Source organism: Gossypium arboreum, chromosome 6, assembly GCF_025698485.1.
Source record: "Gossypium arboreum isolate Shixiya-1 chromosome 6, ASM2569848v2, whole genome shotgun sequence".
In the NCBI taxonomy this organism is placed as follows: Eukaryota; Viridiplantae; Streptophyta; class Magnoliopsida; order Malvales; family Malvaceae; genus Gossypium; species Gossypium arboreum.
In genome coordinates, this window is record NC_069075.1 from 125,321,739 (window position 1) to 125,340,647 (window position 18,909).

At 31.5% G+C, this 18,909-nt stretch overlaps 2 protein-coding genes across 2 annotated transcripts; both read right to left on the reverse strand.

Annotated features, from left to right (window-relative positions):
* Positions 1 to 2,122: 2,122 nt before the first annotated feature.
* Positions 2,123 to 5,939, reverse strand: LOC108484166 (probable protein arginine N-methyltransferase 1.2). The gene is made up of 9 exons (XM_017787859.2): positions 5,429 to 5,939; positions 5,039 to 5,049; positions 4,568 to 4,723; positions 4,369 to 4,432; positions 4,139 to 4,281; positions 3,370 to 3,457; positions 3,097 to 3,212; positions 2,805 to 2,955; positions 2,123 to 2,538 (listed from the first exon to the last, which is right to left on the reverse strand). The coding sequence occupies exons 1-9, from the start codon at positions 5,688 to 5,690 to the stop codon at positions 2,333 to 2,335; spliced, it is 1,197 nt and encodes a 398-aa protein (XP_017643348.1). The 5' UTR covers positions 5,691 to 5,939; the 3' UTR covers positions 2,123 to 2,332.
* Positions 5,940 to 6,066: 127 nt separating this feature from the next.
* Positions 6,067 to 11,474, reverse strand: LOC108484161 (uncharacterized). Its single transcript, XM_017787850.2, has 16 exons — positions 11,183 to 11,474; positions 11,045 to 11,094; positions 10,876 to 10,936; positions 10,640 to 10,735; positions 10,404 to 10,553; positions 10,059 to 10,190; positions 9,677 to 9,804; positions 9,292 to 9,334; positions 9,019 to 9,102; positions 8,467 to 8,508; positions 8,231 to 8,301; positions 8,076 to 8,129; positions 7,863 to 7,968; positions 7,663 to 7,731; positions 6,878 to 7,021; positions 6,067 to 6,337 (listed from the first exon to the last, which is right to left on the reverse strand). The coding sequence occupies exons 1-16, from the start codon at positions 11,354 to 11,356 to the stop codon at positions 6,227 to 6,229; spliced, it is 1,515 nt and encodes a 504-aa protein (XP_017643339.1). The 5' UTR covers positions 11,357 to 11,474; the 3' UTR covers positions 6,067 to 6,226.
* Positions 11,475 to 18,909: the final 7,435 nt, after the last annotated feature.

An 18,909-nucleotide genomic window follows, 5' to 3' on the forward strand; every position in this document is an offset into this window, starting at 1 on the left:
GATTTAGCACGACCGGTAATCCGACAATACTCTATGAGTTTATATTGCAGGATTTAGCTTGGACCGGTAATCCCGCTGCAAGGATGAGGTTCATGGAGTGTGCTCTCGATATGAAATGTGTAAGACCATGGTTGAAAGATACCATGGCAACTTTGAGTGTAAGACCATGGTTGAAAGATACCATGACAACTCGATATAAAATGTGTAAGACCATGGTTGAAAGATACCATGGCAACTGATATGAAATGTGTAAGACCATGGTTGAAAGATACCATGGCAACGTGATATGAAATGAACAAGACCATGGTTGAAAGATACCATGGCAACATGACGAAAATGAGTAAGACCATAGTTGAAAGACACTATGGCATCATGTCAAAGATAAATAAGACCGTGGATGGGAGACGCTCTAGCATCATTGAACAATTGATATTCGGTAATATGTATCGGATGACGAATGGTTATATGAAATAATTATGAAGATAGATAAACGAAATAAGTACAAGTACATGAAATATAATTTATGTTAAGTTTGATATAAGCTATTACCGGAATAAATATACATAAAATATATGGAAATGATGGAGCATGAAATATTGATATAATGAAATGAATGATATATGCTTATGAAGAAAGCGGTAAGAGCATGATATGTTTCATGACATGTACATATATGATTATCTTTGATATGTTGATACAAGGAAATTATGTAATTGAGACTATTATTAAACTCAAGTGCGATATGTCGAGAAAATAGATATATCGATGTTGAATTTATATGAGATATGTGCAAGTATACTAACAATGTTCTTTGTTTGATGCTTATACAAGCTGTCAAACTGTTGATTGAATGGTAATATATTTATTTATATGATGCATTGAATCGGTAAGTATTTAAATTTTTTTTAGTGATCTGTAAATGGTAGTAATGCTCCGAAACACTGTTCTGGCAGTGGATACGGGTTAGGGGTGTTACATTAAGGGTTAGAATCCCAGCAAAAGGTGAGACGTTCACGTTGCCTCTTAGTGGTGGTTGTACATCCATGTACAGTTGAGGCACTCCCCTCTATGAACCGTACACAGCTTTTCACGAAGTGGGAGACAAGATCCTCTCGAGGGGGACAATTCCTTCCATCGTTGAGGAACCAGATCAACATACTCAAGGGCAACACTTCAAAGAATTCTTCTAGAGGAGCCGATCTCCCTCAACAAGTTTAGATTGGTGATTAGGTTTGATTGAACTTTATTTTTTGGATTATTTAAACTTCGGATAAAATTAATTTGTATAACTTTTGGATAGTTTATTTGATCAAGTTACAAAAAGAATTCATTAAATATTTTAAAATAAATTAATTTTTCAAGTAAATAAAAATTACCAATACTCCATATAGTATATAGTGTTTTTATAATAATTTTTATACAAACATTTTAAGTCTTAAATATAAAATATTTATTTTTACATCATAGAAAATTAAAAACAATTATACATTAAATAAAAATAAAATTCAATTTGATTTGATTCAATTAATGTGATTTTTTAACTTATGAACTGAAACTATCTAAATACTACTAGTTTGATTTTTATTTTTCTCAATTCATTTAAGTTTGACTAAAAACATGAATTAAATTCAATCATTATCAAGTTAAACTCAAGCTATCAATTGAGTCAAATTTGAGCACCTTAATACTCAATTAGAACTACTCATAAGCCAAATCAAACTTTCCATTTTTATATGTTGTTATTTCATAAAATTAGTATTACATTTAAACCACTTTAAAAAAAAAACTTATTTAAACTCGAGCATGAAAATTGATAGACAAATCTAATCAAACTCTAGTAACTCAATCAAATCTTGAGTTGAGCTCAAATATAAAAATGATGTTCGATTACGCGGGAAGCCCACTACTATTTGAGTTTGGGTGGGTCAGTCGATACACAATCTGTTGATACATCTATTTTGTCCACTTGCCTCACACTTTCTATTGTAGATCGGCCTGGATCTATAAGAGTCATCATAACCACCATCTTCATTTCTCAATCGGAAGATGATTCAAACAAAAAACGGCAATATTGAGGTTTCAGAACTTCCAAGTTAAAAATCTAAAAACACGAGACAAAAACTTATAATCCTAATTTACTCATGCAAACATGGTAAAGAATCAATCAAAATTAAAGGGCAACAAATGTTACATTCCATATGAAAGAACCAATATTCTCAAGCAGTTGAGGAATGTTGGAATACAAATGCATTAAAATAGGAGCAGCATCTTCATGCTTTAGCCTAGGCCATAAATTTATGCTGGTGGTTGATAAAAATAGTTGTGAGAAACATCAGCGCATCTTGTAGAATTGAACCCTTGAAACCACACAACGTCGACCACTCAATGAATATTTTACCATTATATCAACATCTCGGGGATTCTTCTTGTTTGGTGCAACAGTCATGCTACCAACTATTGCCTCCCCTTCACATATGGTTAGCACATCCTCTAGGTACAACACCGTTTGCTTCCAATGTGTAGCTCGCGATTTTGGCCCTATATTTTGTTTTTTATTTGAAAAAGTCAGAAACATCAATTCTTTCTTCTTTTTTTTATAAAACTCAGAAACATGGATTAATTGTATGAAGCATAAGACTTGAGCAGAGATGCATTATTGTATTGCTAGGGCAAAATAATTATAGACAAAGCTTGCTGCTTTAAACATAGATACGATGGGAAGGACATAGGATATATAAAATTTCGTAATCTATTGGCTGGAGTGAAATGGAAACAAGGAAACAAGGAAGAAAGAAGAGATAAACCTGTAGAGAAGCCCATCAATTTGTGGCACTTGGTAAATGATACATCAAAGTACGCAACAAAAGCATGGATGTAATCATCACGTTGTGCAACAAGCTTAAAAGATGCAGTGAAAGAAGCATCACCCGGAGCCATCTTGGATATATCCATTGTCTGAATAAAGAAAAGCAAAATAAATATAGCAGATAAATCCCAAGGACAATAAATCAAGAATTTTCAGCGAGCATATGGCTTAAATAGATACACAATGATATATGCATATACATAAGTTACGCTTGTGCTATTTATTCTCACCTTGAGAAGGTGGCTATTCGTCACAATTTGATTCTGGTCAACTGTGTCCACAAGAGGTTCCATCATAGCTTGCTTTTTGATGCAACTCATGTCAAACCCGTAAACATTATTCCAAACTGTAGCAAGATGATGCAATGGAGAAAAGATGTGAAATATAAGAATACAAGAACTTAATTGCAAAGAACCACAATAGAAAAACTGATTGAAAGCCCGTAACTCCAGATGAACTCAAATACAAAGAACAGTATCAAAGTATCAGTCTACTACGCTCACATTCGATCTTGTCATCTTTGTACTCTGCATCCTCAATTGCTGTCAAGTAAAGAGAAGCCTTATCTGGTAGCACAACACCATCATTGACCTGGCACGGGCAACCATATAAGAAATTTGATTGAAAAAATACAGCATATAAGGAACCAACAAAAATTTGCATTCAAGAGCAAAACAATAAATTTAAAAGGCCACTTAGCCGCCACATAAAAGAACAAGCAAAATATTGCTCAAAGAGAAGTTTAAACAAAGATGTAGTTAAAGTCTCAACCATAAACAGTTAATATTTAGACCTCACTTACAGCCCACCTTGTGCACATCATACCATCCAGCAGAGGATGTAAGCAATCATGTTACATATTGTAATCCACAGAGAGAAGTAAAAAAAAGGCCAAGTGGAATATAGGAAATGTCGATAACATGACCATGCAACATCACTGTTTGTTATAGTAAATTTTCAGATCAGTAGCATGAGAGTGCACTGGATATAAATATCGTAGGAAACAACCGATAGAAGGCAACCTGCTTTCACAGTCAGTTGACAACAACCCAACCTAACCCAAAGCAAACCTAACACATTATGCTGACTTACCGACCTGTATATGCAAAGCATGTATCCCAGGTTGAATATCAGTTTAACACAGCATACACATAATGAATCATGAAGGAACTTCTGAGTACATAATATATACACACAAGCATATTCCTATACCAGCAACCATGAAAATATATCAACCAGAAGACGTTGGAAGTATCAGTAGAAGCAACTTACCAGCCATTTATCACGCGCATATAACACTGTATTCAACATATTCTCAAACAACAAAAAGTAACCCATCCACTCTGATATAATGATGTCTACTTTGGCAACAGGAAGCTCAATTTCTTCAATTTTTCCCTTCAAAACTGTAATCACTGTAACAAAAAATAATTCTAGTGTAAACTATCGAATGAAATAGAGAATCAATACAATAAGACACAACAAACTTTAGTAAACCCCACCATCAGACAATCCATTAGTTTCAACAATTTGTTTAGCCATATCAGCCATGTGAGAGCACTCGACCTAGGAATGGGAAAATATTAACCACATTAAGCAAACTTGGGATGGGCACTAAGAATGAAATAAATATACTGGTCAGAGAAATATAACCAACAGATAAAACAGAAATAAAAAGCAAAAAGGAACAGGACCACATACTGCATAAACATGTGCAGCCCCTGCCTTCGCACAAAACAAGGACAAGATTCCAGTTCCAGCTCCCACATCAAGAACTACTTTGTTCTGGAATAGAAACTTATTCTGATAAATAACGTTTTGATATGTCTTAGTTCGCACTACATCCTTGAGCATTTCCTGAAATGCAGTGACTAGCAGGTTAGCATAGAAACAAGTTTAAGTAAAAAATTATTCAATTCTCCGAAGCTTTTCCACTACAACCAACATGCTTAAGTGAAAATGATAATTGTTTCCGGAAAGCAAGCACAACACATTAAGTCGTGGGTCAGCTTAAATAAATTGAACGATTACAGCTGAGCCTTCATTCACAAATATTCAGTAACCAATATTCAGAAAGTAATGGTACCAAAGCAAAACTATTCTGTAAAGAACTCAAAAATATCCAAACAGGAAAATGCCCTGCATTCAATAGTCCAAGTCCAGCACACTTACTTCGTGAATTCCTGCATACCAAAAAAGAAAATTCAAAATAAGCTTCAAAAGAATGTGCTATCTGCACATAAATGATACTATTTAAAGGACAAATATTAGTCAACCAAATGCAGCGCCAAATGTATACTGCTAAATTGCCATTTATTAAACGTATAAGATATAACCAGAAATTGCTAGAGCTTCATTAAATTAGACATAAGCAAACTATAGAACTGAAAGAGCTCTAAATTTTGCAAAGATTGAAAGTTTCGTCTCTCATTCAAAGCTTCCTCATAAGCAAAGTTAAAGCCAACACTAAAAAATCTCAAAGTTTCCCCCAGTTTTCTAATCGACAAGAAAAATAACAATAAAAAATCAAAGCTACAAAATAAGAGGAATAAGAAAATATACCAAAGTGAGAGTAAGAATCGAAGTAATAATCAGCACTGGTTTTATCATCACCGGCATCGCTATCTACAAAGGAGACGTCAGGTTCTCCCATGGAAACATCTTCAGTAGCTTTATCAACGGCAAGGATTGATTCGTCAAGATTGGAATTGTCAGTAGCGACTCCATCGTCGTCGGCGTCTTGGAAGCGAATCTTCGTTCCTTCGAATTGGTTCGAAGAGTTCGTCGAGGTTTGGGCCGTGTTGCTTCCTTTGCGGCGACCCATTTTCTTAATGACAGTGATTAGGGTTTAGCGGAGGAAAGTGGGCGAAGGTTAGGGTTTTTGTTAGGGCTTTTTCGCTTTGTATTGGTGAGAAAGGTTAGGTCCAATTGCGAGCTACATTGCAATTTGCTTGCGTTTAAATATTGGTTGGTGTACTGTCACGTCCCGGTAGATTTTTAGAGGGACGAATGTCGAAAGTTTTTTCAAAAGAAAATATTCTAAAATAAATGTGTAATATTTAAAATGACGTCGTTTTACCAGGGACTGATCTCAGATAAAGCCATTGATTTTTTTTATTTTTTATGTGGGTGTATTATTCCCGTTAGACTATCCATATATTATGCATATGACACTAAAACATCCAGTGCATAAACAAATGTTTAATTATTTAATTTGGTAAGATTGATAAGATATAAATATCAATAATACAAACAAGTCAACTTTTATTGGCTGATAGGGTGAGATCTTCCGGTCCCCACATTCTCAGGTACATAACAATGTTGAAAAAACTTGACTAAAGCTTCCCCATCACTTTGGGATTAACCAGAGGCCCTGTTGAGTGGCCATGGTCCCCCTGCCATGACAGCTTCAATCTCCCATGTTTCTCGAGGAACTTTTGTCATGTTCTTGCTACCGTTGGCCGTTACAAGCTACAATCGAAGAAAGGAACTGTATGATTAAGAACAATGACACAAACAGATAAAAACGCAGAGCCTATCCTAAATGTATTTTACACAAATGTAGCACAATACACGAAAGTCCCAATGACTAAATTCTTTGCACATGAGCTAGCTGTAAAGTATTCATGGGTTTTATAAGTATTGCATGTATTCAGCAAGAGTTAGCATCCCACAGATCTTGCAGTACTTTATCCATACTCCTAGACACTCGAACACCAAGAAGCAAATTCATAAACTGACTTGTTAGAACTTAGAACACTGAAGATTCTCAACCAAAACTACTCTTCAGTTCTTTTATAGCCAATACCTAGTTTTGTCGCTGTGACCCATTTTATTAACAGCATAGGGAAATGTAATACCTATTTCTACATGCACGTAGACGTTAATAAGTGATAGAATTGATTTATTTTTAAACTATGATTGACACACAGACCGACTAGTTATATATGTAATATAATTGAGGCAGGAAATTTTGGACTTCAATAACTGTAAGATTAAGTGAATATATACCACATCACTTTCTATTCGAACTCCACCAAAATTTTTAAATTTGTCCACTATTTCACAATTGAAGAACTTTGAAGTGTTTGCGCTTTCCATAGCTGGAACCAACAATGCATCAATGAAATAGCATCCAGGCTCCACTGTTATCACCTACAACAAGAAGACGCAAGCTGTAATACATCTCTAGAGCACTACTTGAATTCCATGTGTAGTAACTTTTATAAGAAAGAACAGAAGATCACTTATTTGCACCTTCATAGTGATATAATTAATGCAAACTGATTCCTTTTTAAAACAATTTAAGGGCTTCATGCACTACCATGATGTCATAGACTTAAACTAGGAATAACTAATTGAAAATTAAAGGGATGTTACCAAAGGTTTCTTAAGAAAAATAGTTGATATGTCATACGTTATGTTATACCAAAGCACATCAAGAGGTTCAGCTGACTAAGCTTAACTATGAGCAGAGAAACAATAATCAACAAGAACAATTGGTATTAGGACCTTGAATTGTAGTCCTTGGAAGGAGGCAGCCATTAATTTTACAAAAATGGTTTATGTTGTAATTTGAATAAAACATATCATACAAACATAGTTTTCAAATTTAAACATAAGTGATGGTTTTGCAAATGAAACAAATATAAACTTAAAACATACTTGATCAACATTCTGACAACATTCTGATTTCATTTGACTACAAAAATAATGAAATGTTTAACCAGTGTATTGTACAACATATTAGAACCCTCCTCTGACAAGAAAAAAAAAGGGAAAGAAATAACACTTACCATTCCCTCCAGGAGTTGTCTAGCAGTACGCAAAGACTTCAAACCAGGTTCTTTTGGTCTTTCTATGCCCTGCAAGAGTTTAACCCTTCCAAACCCATAAGTGAAATGAAAATTTGAAATTTGTAGCTACCAACAAACTGAGTGAAGTAAGACTAACATAGAGAAAAAAATCTATAAGCAGATAAAATAGTTACAAAGACCTTTGGATAACCACCAGGATCATGAGTATCAATACCCAATAAATGGCCAAGACCATGAGGCATAAAAACAGCACCCACTCGTTCAACCATCATATCATCAAGGTTTCTACAATAAAAAAAAATGAAGCCAGCTACTAAAAAGATTTACTTCTAATGGTACTAACAAGAAGTGAATCAAAGAAACAAGTACATCATTAAGAAGATAGAATTTACCCAACAAGGATGTTGCCCTTTTCCAGCGACTCTAGAATGATTTTCTCGGCTAATCTGCAACAGAGAAAAAGGAAACAAGAAAATACATATTAAAGATAAAAGAAAAATATTGTAAGAAAAATAATCTCATAAGTATTACTTTTCTTTTCCCTTACTTGTGCATATCCACCCAGCTTACACCAGGCTTCATTGCAGCTATAACAGCATTGTGAGCATCAAGGACAGCCTGCAGAACATAGCATGTACGAAAAGGAAGATAAAATAATGACAACTTAATTGAAAGGATTATTTTTTCTTTTCTTTTTTTTATTCAATAGTCAACTCAATATTGATTCTTATAGGAGGAAACTTGATATACCCATCACTCATTGATCAAAGAATAAATACTTACGTTATATATAAGGCTCTGGTCACTTGTAAACTTCCCATTCACCTGCATACATAGTAGGATTTACTTTAGAGAGGAAACTTATATCACCATATACTAGAGAACAAACAAGCCTCTTACTCAGAGTCCTTGTAGTGTGGTAGATTTTTTTATTTTCTGAAGATATATAAGCATTCTCTACAAGGTTTAGAAATATTAGTTATCCTAATAGTCTGCTGCTAAGGAAAGACTCAGCCCCAAAGGTCACAAAGATACTTATTCGTAAACCCATACAAGTGACACAAGATTTGGACATGCAAAACCCTACAATTTCTGCTTCAAATCTTAGGACAAATGCCAACGGTAAATGCTAGTTTTTGGGGGGAACCAATCTCAATGGCTTTGAAAAATTAGACCAGAGAACTGAGAGAACTAGGAAAGGAGTCAAACATGTCAGAATATTGAGTTTCTTTTGTGCAGCTGCATTAAATGCTTCGATTGAAAAGTGAGCAGCCCATATCTAGCATTGAGCACATAAGAAAAGACATTGATTGCAACATAAATAGACATACTCACAGGGAATGTGCATGTAATATCAGATCCATAGAAACTGTACTCAGCTCCCATGTCAAGCAAGGCCATATCTCCATCTTCTAAGATCTGCAGGAAAGACATATACAATGTTGAAACCTTACGAACTACTTCCATTTTATCAGATTAATTTAAATGGATCAATTTGAAACTCTTATTGCTATTCACATCATTAACAACTCAATGGGATTGTGTTTTTGGTGCAGATGAAACTATCATATATTTCAAACATTATAGGACAAATATTGAAAATTATACCCTGTCATTAGGAGCTGCAGCATGTCCATAATGTAGAACAGCACTGCACCATAGAAACATAAGGATTATTATTTTGATCCAATATCAACATCTCATATGCAAATATTAATCATAGAACAAGTAAAACGTTCCAAAAGAATAGCAGAATTCACAAATTATACAGAATGACAAGCAAAGTACCAGCTGTGACATTGAAAATTTTTCATAATAAAGAGGTATTGTAGTGGAATTTATAACAACTGTAGCCATCCTGGGTTTTATTCTATTGATGCTTTACTTAAAAGGTAAATGCTCAGAAAATAGGCATGGAACATTATTAATGTGCAGTTATTACTGCATGGAACGTACTAAACAAGAAACAATCAGGACCTGAGATAATCCTAACCTGCTTTCACCAGTAGCACAAATACACGTATATGAACAGTGCCTACAGCCACCATATATGTAGGTATGATGAAGAAACATGCTTTCCAACTGATATTCTTTCATACCTGCTTTAGTTTTTCTCATAACCTAGTTAAATAGAAAAGCAAGTACATGTTAAATTATCATTCTCAACATTACACTAAGAAAAACGAATCTGCAAAGAAATTAATGATGCAGGTAAAGTAAACAATGAAGAAAGGAAAGAAGAAGAACCAAGTAACTGGCTATAAACTAAATGCTATATCATGAAGAATGACAGATTATATCTGATAATCATTTACTTAAATATGCAAAAAAAAAAAAATACAGTTGTTGTCCAAGCTATGAAATAAAGTGATTACCTCAACATGAGCTTCAGAACTTATTTTGTTTGCAAATTGGATAAGAGCAAGCTCCAAATCTGACTTGCAAACTCGGCACTCGGTCAATACAGGATGCAGAGTTGTCAAATCTCTCTCAAATTTTTCTATTCCCTAAAATCAAGATAAGGAGAAAAAACTACATAACCCTATAACAAACAAAATGATGCATTTACATAACATCATAACTTTGAGTCAAAGGTATGCATTAATTCAGTAACTCTGGCATAAGAAAAGTACACTAGAACTCGAGATATAATATCACACTGTTCTAAAAGTAACAGGAAAAAGGCAAATGAAAGTAGAATAGAGGACATAATGCAAAACCTCAAACTCGGCAGGTTTTGAGAAATTATTGCTATCAGTGTTAAGCCCAAATAGGAGGAACAATAAAGGTTTTCCAGATCCCTTGTATTGGTCAACCAAGAGTTGAACAATCTCATCAGTGTAGTAGACCATGCTAACCATATACCTTTCCTGCCAACAGGAATGTAAAAATAAAATATACTAAACAAACACAATCGCTGGCATAACAAAACAGAGAACATAGATACAATAGTCACCTGAAAGTAGGAAACTGGCTTTATTTCCCCCAACCAAACAGCATAATCAGCTGGTAACCTAGGCGCAAAAAGAATGGATTTCCCAGTTGCAATGTCCTTTAATGGGTAAAAAAGGAGAATTTATCAACTTCAAGTCTTCAACAGTTTATAAATTCTTTAAACTCTACCATTTAAGAAAGGATTCTGAAGTTAAAAAATTTGAAATTTAAAAAAAGAAGGTCATACAAAGAACTTACAATAGCACCATAGAAACCAGGCTCCCTCACACCAAACAGGTAAGCGAAGTAACTCTCTTGCCTGAAAACCGATCAATTGTCATTAATGTCAATTATTTTATTCAAATTGAACTGAATTGTATTTGTAATGTAATTGGAAGTTTAAAAGAGAAAGGCAAAATCGAGGTACCTGAAGAGCTCGATGTGATCGGTGCAATAGCGCGTTTGCTCTTCGCCACCCTGTTTGATCGATTAATCCAATAAAAATTAACTTCGATGAAGGCGTTTGTGGATGGAAGTTATTGAAATATTACTTAAATAAGAGTACCTGGAGGAGAACGAAGCCATGATGGGGGCGAGAGGAGTTGGAGAGGTGTTGGCGAAGAGATTTGAGGAGCTTTTGACGGTTGGATACGTGGAGCTCCATGGGTACCGTCGGAGGAGAGAGAGACGACGGCGAGGTTGAAGCCATGGAAATGGCTTCTCTCGATGGTTTCGCCATTTTCAAGCAACTAAGCTGGAGACTGAAGAGTAGCAGTACTACAAATTATTTGGGATTTTCCCATTTTAGAACTACGGACAAGTGCCAACATGACAGCTTAGGTATGCTTGGCCTGACCCGATTGGTGCCTTTTTGTCAAACTTCAATTTATTTTATTTAAAATCAAAATAATATGATTTAAATAAAGTAATTTAGTATGATAATTATTTTAATTTTTATTTAATAAAAATTTGAATAAGATAAATAGTTAGGTTGTTATTAATGTAAAAAATTATTTATTTTATTTTATTAAACTTTAAAATAAAATATTTTTAAAGAAATATATTCAAATTATCATGTTTATCTTTCATCCAAAACTATCTAAAAAATATCAAATATTATATTAATAAAATTAAAATTAAAAATAAACAATCTTTTAAAATTCAGTATTTAATTTACTTAAACAACATAATTATATTATTTATTACTAGTCTATCAAATAATTTTTAATATAAATTTAGCACAATTAAAATAAATTTCCGTGACTATTTAATTAGCACTCGTTTTCTTATTAAACAAACAAAAGAGATTTTATAAAATAAGAGAACCAAAATCAAGACAAAACAAATTATGATAGAGAAAATAAAACTAATCCATACTAATATGATTACTTTATACATTCGATTCCGCATTTTACCATTACAAAATAAAAATGATATTAATAGAAGAAATGTCTCACTCATTGTGGTTTGCCTGTAATAAAACCACCTAAGCAAGCGAGACAATTGTTTAACATCTCTACGTGTACAACAAAAAAATATGTGTCCAAAAAAAATTAACACCGAACAAGATATCAGCATCACAAATTCAGATATAGAAGTACAATTACCCAACAGTGCACTCACCAGCAATAAACAGTTGGGTTCAACACTTATATCCACAAAAAAGCCTTCAACCATCCATGGATCAAGCAAGACCGTTGTCGAACCTGTGAAGCATTTAACCACATGACCCTGTCATCTTGAAGTATTGTTGCATATCCAACCGATCCGCATTCAATGGACCTATAAGCATCAACATTACAATTAGTCCACCCAAGCGGTGCCTTCATGACGCAGCAGCAAGAGGAACCTCGTTAACACTTATTTTAAGAGATTACAAAATGTGCATCTTCCATCAATCATAATGAAAATTAATTCAACACACACCTTAATGAATTGAAAATCTAACCTATATTAAAATAAATTTAGATATAATCCACACATAATATTAAAATTTAAACTAACTGAAAATTTATAAAACATTTACGCACAATAAAATTCAAATTGAAATACTTGAATTCTTAAAACCATAATTTTACCAACACTAAAAATATTTTATTCCCGCTTAAAATTTTAAATTATAAATATTGGTTGAACTACTTCTCAAAAATAAATATTTGTTCATTACAAACCATATATGAAAATATTACAAAAGTGGCTCTTGTATGCATATTATGTATTGGATTTGATAAAAGAATATAACAATAGATCTATCAAATATTTATGTGTATGTGACAATAGAATTTATAATTATTATCCATGTCTATACCAATAAATAAAAGTTGTCTTGTTGCTCGATTTTGAGTTCCCAAGGCTTGATTTTAAGATTACCATACAAAGAAAGTAATTTTAATGTCATGAAGCTAAATTAAAAGAGGTTGTTGTCTAATTATTTAAAATGAAATAAAATTAATTAAATAAAGTTACACATCTATTTTAATAGGTAAAATTGTCATAATTTTAATAAAATTAAAATAAGACTTGTATAAATATTTATTGAACAATTAATTTTGGTTCAAAATTAATTAAGAGTCCAAAATATATATGTGAACTTAAAAAGTGACCGAACAAGGGTTAATAGGCGGTTGGCCATAGAAAGAAACATTGTTGTCCAAGCAAGTAAGAATGTGGCATTAGAAGTCCTTTTGGGACTCAGTTTGCGACCCAATTTGTTATACTCAACCTAGGACTCTTTATTTTATTTGTAATTCTAAATAATTAGAACTTTAATCAGCTCTTTATAAATGTCTCAAATTGGCTGAAGAGAGAAGATTGATGAAAATCCTCGAGTTAATGAGAATTAAAATTCCTTAGTTGTTAATTCACTCATTAGGCTAAAAGAGAGAGTTTGCTTAGGAATCGTTTTTCTTTAAAGAGTTACGATTCGATACTTATGTTTATGTTTAGAACGATTCCCACACATCGTGTGATATGTGAGTTAGAATGTTATGACCCAAAATTCATGGGCATAAAAAAAGTACATTGTCGGGCCTCCGTCTTAGTGAAACGGGTTTGTAAATAATTATTAGGAATAATTATAAGTCTAGTAGTGTGTTTAATTAGGTTTTAATTAAGTGAAATTAGTTCAATTTAGAGTAATTAGTAAAAAGGACTAAATTGAATAAGAGATAAAAGTTGAATTATAGAGTAATCGAAAATAAAAAGGACTAAAATGAAATTAAGCCATTTATATGAAATGAGGCGGCATATATGCATTAAAATCTAAGATTTTTGTTTTAATTATATATATATATATATATATATATTATTTTATGTTAATTTATAGTATTATAAATTTATAACTTAAATAAGTAAATAAATCAAAACATGCCAATTGTATGATTATAATTAAATATATGTGTAAAATACAAAAAAATATACTTGTAATATATTTGTATATTTTCTTAAGTAATAAGTAAAAGATATCTATTGATTATTATTATTTAATTGATATTATATTAGTGAATAAATTAATAAGTTGACAAATGTAGGATAATGAGATGATACATGTGTAATAATATGTATAATACAATTATAATAAAAGTATTATTTATTAAGTAGATATTTATTATTTATTATTAATAAGTTAAAGATATTTATTAGATAAATAATTAAAATTATAAGATTTTTGGTATGAAAAATAAATTAGATAATGACATTTGTAATTATATGAATATACACATTTGTATTATAATTATTTATTTACTTAAATTTTAAGTTAAAGATATTTATTAATTAAATATTGATATTATAAGATTTTTATTTGTTAAATGAATAAAAAAAGACAAATGGATGATAATGATAGTGTACAAATGTACAAAGATACATGTATACAATTTATTAAATTAACTTAAATATAAATATAAAATAAAGCACGAAAGCATAAATAAATAAATAAACAAAACAAAAAAAAAAAACAGAAAGAAACAGAGAAAGCCATTCGAAAGTGGGAAATGAAAGAAAGAAAGAACAAGAAAAGGAGAAATTGAGGTTTAAAAGCTTGAAGCTTAATTTGGTAAGCCAATTAAGCTATTTTCTCTTAAATTTGATGTTTTAGAAGCTTTAGAATAAAGTTTTGATGAAATTAAATTGAGGTTTTGGAAGTTTTTAGGTTTTTGAATATACTTCATGTTGAATAAAATAATGAATTAGGGATTTAATTGAATGAATTTTAAGTTAGAATTTATTAAAGGATTAAATTATAAATTAGGCTATAAGTTTTGTGTTGTAGGGATTAAATTGAAAGAAGTTTTAAATGAGGGTTTTATTATGAACATTAGATAATTAAGTAGGATATGGAAGAAAATTGAATAGAAATAAAGTATGAATTGAGTTAGAAAAGTAAATGAATTAATTAGGATTAAATTGGAATTAGGGTATAAATTGAATAGAAATTCAATTATTATTGTAAAATTAGTGCTGTAATTAATAGTATAATTATTAAATTTTTGTAGCTAATAAAGAATTCGAGGTATCGGCACAAAAAAGAAAAGAGAAGGTCGTCGAAGAGTAACTGCGAAATTCGGGTTTGTATTACAATAATTCAAATTATTTATTTATTCATTAAATGTTAAATTAATTTATGTATATGGTAAGTAAATTATAAGGTAAGTGTTATTATTGAATTGAATGAAAATTGAGTTGAATGATGAATATGTATTGAAATTGAATTGTATGTGGATTGAAATGGAAAAGTATACTGAATTGAGTTGTAATTAAATTGAGAATGAAATTGAAATTGAAAAGTAATATGGATTACCGTATTAACTAGTTGGGCTGAGTCGGATATAATTGGCATGCCATAGGATTTGGAAGAGTACGGGATTTATCGGCTTTGCCGATCAGGCACTTTATATATCGTATATCAGGCACTTTATGTGTCGTATCAGGCACCTCGTGTGTCGTTTCAGGCACTTATGTGTCGTATATTAATCAGGTACTATGTACCGTTTAGGCACAATGTGCCGTACTGGTATGTTTGAGTTGGAATCCATGTATCCGTCAAAGTCCGGGTTTGTCAATAGGGTGAACAACTGAAATGAGAAATTTAAAATAAATTGATTGATTATATTATTGAAAATATTGAAAGAAATAAGAAAGTTGATTTATGTATTGAAATTGAGTTTGAATATGAAAGGCATGAACTTAATGTTCATGCAGTGATTGAAATTGTACATGTGATATGTGATGGAAATTGAAGAATAACTAAAAATTGTATTGTTATTGTTAATTAATGAAAGTTTAAGAATGAATTGATATTTGAGAAATTAGATAGTTACATGCATGGTAATTATAATTCTTTATTGCTATTATAAATTGAATTATGGTAATACTACTGAGTAAGGAATACTCAGCGTACGATTGTTTCTGTGCGCAGGTTGATAGTAGCCCAGTGTCTCGGTCCAGCATCCGAAAGATCCCAACTCCAGCATCAAGATTTTGGTGATGTTTTTCTTCCTTTAAGTGAAAGTGGCATGTACATAGGTATTATAATGGTTATTTTGGTATGTTATATAATTAGGTTGTAAATAAAAGTATCTGGTGTTTTGATGTTTTAAACTAGTGAAATGGTAGAAACTTGTTTATGGTATTAGTATGAATTAAAATGGTTTGAATGATTTTATGAATTAATTAGAAATGGTAATTAAGTTATCAAGTCAATATGTTAAGTATAATTTAGGTATATTTGAGTATGTAAATGCATTGGTTGAATTACTGGAATTGGTATTGGTTCTTTGTTTGAAAATTTCTGAGGAATGTTAAATATTTATAAAGTGGGTTATATTGATTTTTTTAAAAAAAATTATTATGAACTTATGATTATATTATAATATGTTTGTTATTTATTTAAGAATTATTTGTAAATTATCTGATATGTCCGGTAATGCCTCGTAACCCTGTTTCGATAACAGTTTAAGGTTAAGGGGTGTTACATAAATAATAGTAGAGAAGATCTAATTGGTTGAAAGCAAAGATTGAAGTTACGTGAGAATCTCAAAACAATCTCGTAGGATTTTGTAAGGTCAATTTTGACTAAACTTTTTGAGATTCTTTGACTAGCTTTTCTGGTGATTATGTCCTGAATTGTAGATATTTGAGCTCTCTTTGAAATGATTTTTAAATTATCTAATTTCGAGGTTTGTAGCTCGAGATATGTTCATTTTCGTAAAGTAGTATAATTCATAATGGAAAGTTCAAAATTAATCATTAGGTTTTACAAAGATAGCTTATACTTGACTTTTTAAGACCTTCTAACCACCTTTTTGGGCAATTATTGTTCTAAAATCATATATCTTCGAGTTCTCCTCGAAACGGTTTTTAAATCACTTGATTTTGAGCTTTGTATCTTGAAATATGATCATTTCTGTAAAGGAGTGCAATTCCTTACAAGTAGTTTGAGTTAAATTGCAAATAAACTTATCCAACTTGTTAAAGCGGATCATAACACAACTAAGTATTAGGTTATTGATGTTCTATTATTCTTAACTATTTGAGTTGATACTCACAAGACAAGCCTCACTATAGATACTCACAAGACAAGCCTATATCAATCTCACAAAGGTGATAATATTATAAGTCAGACCCATATCAGGCTCAATGCAAGGCTCATCCATGAAAAGACCTAATAGGCCATCGAGCTTCCCTTAATTACCTAAATCCAAAAAAAACTCCCAAATTTATGGCATATGAAAAAGGAAGAACTCTTTGACCCGTTACCGAAAATTTTTACATCGAACAAGTGACCAATAAAAACCAATGACTTTTTAGCTCTTGACAACCCTACCAAATTGTTAGAAAATTTTGATTAAGAAAATGATTTTATGCTACAACGGAAGTCCAAAAATTTTGAAAACCGAGTTGATTTATGATATTTATAGTAATAAGTCTTCTCTCAAAAAGTACTTATGCTTTGTGTTAGATGGATCTATATTGTTCTTGGCTTTCAACCAAATGACTTTCTCCGCTACCCTCGTATCCCGAATTGCATCGAGTGTGGGCTCGAGCAACATGAACCAAACATAGAACAAAAAATGACTTAATCACTTTTAGGAAAGTGACTTTCTCAATAGAAAGTGATAGAAATTGGAATTCCCATAAATTAAAAGTTTATTCTTAGAAAATAAGTTCTCACCAATGTTAATAGTTTTACCAGTGCCATCTATTTAGAGTAAAAGATAAGAGAATCCTGGTTGAATAAATATAACACAAATAATATTTATTTAATAGAAAATCACTCTCCTAGTCTAACTAGATGAGGGGGAAGGGGTGACACACCATAGATAAAAACACTAGTGTTACCGCCCCTCACATGTAAAGTGAAGGGAAATAAGTCTCTCATATATTAGGCCTAATGATATGTGCTTCTTTGGACATTTAACCCAAACATTTTATAATTTAATCCAACCCAAATTGATTTATATTCTCAAAATAAATCTTATTTATTTAATTTAATTAACTAAATTAATTTCTCAATTAAATAATTTTCTTAACTCAATTTTAATTCCATTAAAGTTTTGACGACTTTCTTGTAAAAAAATCTCTATAAAGAAATATGTTTAATTTCCATATTCAATTGATTTATAATGATTAATTAATTTAATTCTATTTTGAACTACAATTAATTCAATAATAATTTGAAAGTTTTAAATTAATTCTTAAGTCATTTCTATACTCGGTGAGAAAACACATTCATTTGTGAATGCGACCCATTTATCTAACTTCATTTCTATTCATTTAAGTTCATTTGGTTCTACATGTAGTTTATTTCTGGTTTTAACAAGCTAGCGGATGGGCCAATTGGATATATATAATTAACGAGCAAATAATTTATAATTAAGTTTCAACTTTTTCCTTATTATTTATAAACTTATTTAGTCACAAAGTCATTCCACTATAATATCATGATTGAGCTCTCCCTAATTAGATACCATTACGAAAACTACTTAATCAATATGCATCCAATGACATTATCATTAATGTGTTACCCTCATAGGATATCTTTAATCTCTTAGGGATAAATTCTTTCTAATATGATCCTATTTTATCTCATGGTAATCAGTATATCTTTCTTTATGAAAAGTCAATTACTGAAAAAATAGTAATAAGTCATTACCCCAAAGACAAATGACCGGTGACCACGTTTGTTTTTCATCTATCATGTAATGTTGACGAGAGGATGTCATTTACTCATTAGTTGGGTTATGAATTCAACTATTGTGAATGATGCTACATACTGCGAAAGTCGTATATCCA

Coding starts and splice junctions, on each gene's coding strand:
- LOC108484161 (XM_017787850.2), bottom strand. CDS start 11,356: ATGGCGAAACCATCGAGAGAAGCCATTTCCATGGCTTCAACCTCGCCG. Junction 10,554..10,639: donor AGCCAGTTTCCTACTTTCAG/GTGACTATTGTA, acceptor TCCTGTTGGCAG/GAAAGGTATATGGTTAGCAT. Junction 9,805..10,058: donor GTTCTGAAGCTCATGTTGAG/GTAATCACTTTA, acceptor CTATTTAACTAG/GTTATGAGAAAAACTAAAGC.
- LOC108484166 (XM_017787859.2), bottom strand. CDS start 5,690: ATGGGTCGCCGCAAAGGAAGCAACACGGCCCAAACCTCGACGAACTCT. Junction 4,433..4,567: donor GGGCTGCACATGTTTATGCA/GTATGTGGTCCT, acceptor TCCCATTCCTAG/GTCGAGTGCTCTCACATGGC. Junction 2,539..2,804: donor ATTGATGGGCTTCTCTACAG/GTTTATCTCTTC, acceptor AACAAAATATAG/GGCCAAAATCGCGAGCTACA.